The 3,117-nt window shown below is 41.4% G+C and overlaps 1 protein-coding gene across 1 annotated transcript; it reads left to right on the top strand.

The window, feature by feature from the left end:
* The first annotated feature begins 307 nt into the window (after window positions 1-307).
* On the top strand, window positions 308-2,548 carry LOC128705458 (piggyBac transposable element-derived protein 2-like). Its single transcript, XM_070081776.1, has one exon. The coding sequence runs from the start codon at window positions 470-472 to the stop codon at window positions 2,357-2,359; it is 1,890 nt and encodes a 629-aa protein (XP_069937877.1). The 5' UTR covers window positions 308-469; the 3' UTR covers window positions 2,360-2,548.
* Window positions 2,549-3,117: the final 569 nt, after the last annotated feature.

Below are 3,117 nucleotides of genomic sequence, written 5' to 3'. Positions count from 1 at the left end.
TGTGCACGTCCTCCGACTCCCCCAGTGCATCTAGGTTCCCGTTCTCTATTTCTGACCAATCACAGACCTTCCCTGAGTCGCCCCGGCTGAGCAGTGATGGCGGCTGCCCACTTCCCATTGGTCGAGAGAGCAGAATGTAAACACTTCTACCTTGCCGGCGCAAAAACTCGTGTTTCTCGATTGAGTGCTCCTTATATACTGAAGCATTTCACCCAATACAATGTCGGTAAGTACTGATTTGTGTGTCTAGTGTGTAAATGAATAGTTTAGCCATATTTTGATATATATATGAAGGCTTTGTGAAGCATATTACGAGTGCACCATGCAAATGAAAAAAGTGCAACAAAATAGGACCAAGTACAGTCGTTCCTGCCCTTTTAGGTGCAGTTTTCAAGTTTCGGTATATAAATATTTCCATAAAATTTGGTAGTGTATATATGAATTCAGTAATGGTCTGGGTGTGTACAGAATGTTTTTATTGTCCTTCCAGATCAATAAGAAATTGTTCTACGGTGAGTCCTCCAAGGATAAGTCGAAATTTGTCTGTGTTTGGGATGATAGTGACTCAGATCAAGACTCAGATGACCTGGATTTGCTGGATAGTGAGGATGAATTCTTGCCACCAGATGCAGAGGTGTCAACAGATGAGGAGGAGGAAGCTGGGCCACCACCAAAAAAACAAAAATTGAACAAGAGGAAGAAACGTATTACTATGGAGGAATACCCTGATGAAGAAGTGCTTCAAGATGATCTTGCTTCTCAAGGAGACACCAAATGGAAGAATGAGGACATCCACACTGACCCTTTGCCTAAATATCAACATATAAAGCCTGTTGAAGTTAGGTGTGCATATGATTATTTTACAGACTTTTTTACTCAAGACATGATAGACAACATTACATTTCAAACTAATTTGTATGCCAGGCAAAAAGACATACATACTACTTTTCAAACAGATTCTGAGGAAATGACTAGGTTTATAGGTATTCTGTTGCATATGGGTTACACTGTACAGCCATCCATTGAGGACTATTGGAGAAGTGCAAGTAGGATAACTCAAGTTGCAGAAGTCATGGGATCAAAGAGGTTTAGGTTGCTGAGGCGTACCATTCATTTCAATGATAACACACAAAAGAAGGATAATGACAGATTCTACAAAATAAGGCCTCTTTACAATGGACTAACTAAAGCTTGCTTGAAAGTTCCAGCTACACCCAAGCAGTCTGTTGATGAAGTTATGGTTGCTTTCAAGGGTAAAACAGCTGGAAACCTAAGGCAATACATCAAAAACAAACCAGACAAGTGGGGTTTCAAACTCTTCTGTCGTGCCAGTGAAGATGGAATCATACATGATATACTGATGTATCAAGGTAACCCAACTTTTGAGAACCATCACATAAAGCTGTCAAATGAAGAAAGTAACCTCCCAATGAGTTCCAGGATTGTTCTTGTACTTGCAGCATCTCTCGACCAAAGAAAAACATCAGCAGTCTATGCTGATAATTTCTTTTCAAGTCTACCTTTGGTCAAGGTACTGAGAGACAAGTATAACTGCAGGTACACTGGAACAATACGTGATAATAGATGTGGTAAGCCACAACTGATGCCTGTGAAAGAAATGCAAAAGAGTAATGTGGCCAGGGGCAATTTTGATTTCCAAAGCAATGATGATATCCTTCTTGTAAGATGGAAGGACAACAAAGTTGTGACTCTAGTCACAAATGATGTCGGAGTTTATCCTTTGGGTCTTATTGAAAGATATGACAAGGCATCAAAGAAGAAAGACCACTTTGAGTGCCCAGGCATCATCAAGAACTACAATGCAAACATGGGAGGTATCGACAAAAGTAACATGTTGGTCCATCTTTACAAAACGCCAATGAAATCAAAGCGTTGGTACATGCGGCTCTTTGCTTATGTTTTGGATGTTGCTGTTGTGAATGCATGGCTTCTTTACTGTCGTGATTGTAGGTCACTAAACATGCCATGCACACCACTGAAGCTATTCAGGCTTGAGATCTCTGTCACTGCAAGATCCAAAGGACAAAAGGTCAACCGCACCAGCATGAGACGAAGTCGAGATTCACCCAGTACTTCTTTGGTTGACAGTAATGACGATTTGTCAAACGTGGAATACCCATCTGCATTTCAGTACCAACGTGCAGAAAGGCCAGATGACAGTGTGAGGCTGGATAAACAGCTAGGTCACTGGCCAGTGCTAGGTAAGCTGCTTTCATGCAAGTTTTGCAGCAAAAAGAATAATCATGTCACATCCTCATTTTGCTGTGCCATATGTAAAGTAAATCTGTGCATAAAGAAGGATAGAAATTGTTTCATGAAGTTTCATTTGCAAAATTAGTGATGTGAAATGATTGTTCTTTCTCAGGGAACTCAGGAATATTTCATTTGTAAGTTGCATCCCATTGCAATGTGTCATTGTTGATAAGTAGTTCCTATTTCTATTTTTTTACTGGTTACAAATTGTTCAGAAACAAGTTCCATTTATGTTTTTTATATTGTCTACTTGTATAATAAATTTAAAAAATATTTATTTCGTTTTTTTACAACAATTGCAACATTGCAACATTCAAAAATGGTATACCCCAAACGGGCAGGACCGAATATACTCGGTCTTCGAATATCTGCAATTGCGCGAGATGTTACTTTCACAACTCTGTTTGGATGGTCTCAGTGACCTTACATTGAGTGGCTCTATCCCCTCATAGGAAATCACTTTCAAATTCACACTTTAGACTGCCTTGCCCCTCAAAGGGTTGAATTCGGCTGTGGAAGTGTGTCTACATGACGTGTCGACGTATGTCACCTGGGTCAAGGTGAGAAATGTGCCTTTCGAGGCGGAGGAGTACGATCTGCGGGATGTTTTCGGCAGATACGGAACGGTGCATGCAGCGACCAAGGGAGTGTGGAGAGAGGGCCCATACGAGGGGTTCCCGGAGGGCTCCTTCACCATCAAGATGACGCTCCGCCAGTTGATTCCCTCTTATGTACGTCTGGAGAAATATAGGACCCAGGTGTTTGTTCATTAAGCGGGCCAAAGGAAGACTTGCAGACTATGCAACTCTTTTGAGCATATGGCTGCCCAGTGCCCCCGTCGAC

This window comes from Cherax quadricarinatus, unplaced genomic scaffold (assembly GCF_038502225.1).
Source record: "Cherax quadricarinatus isolate ZL_2023a unplaced genomic scaffold, ASM3850222v1 Contig4176, whole genome shotgun sequence".
NCBI classification, from domain to species: Eukaryota; Metazoa; Arthropoda; class Malacostraca; order Decapoda; family Parastacidae; genus Cherax; species Cherax quadricarinatus.
This window is presented reverse-complemented; position numbering and strand designations above follow the sequence as displayed.

Coding starts and splice junctions, on each gene's coding strand:
- LOC128705458 (XM_070081776.1), top strand. CDS start 470: ATGTTTTTATTGTCCTTCCAGATCAATAAGAAATTGTTCTACGGTGAG.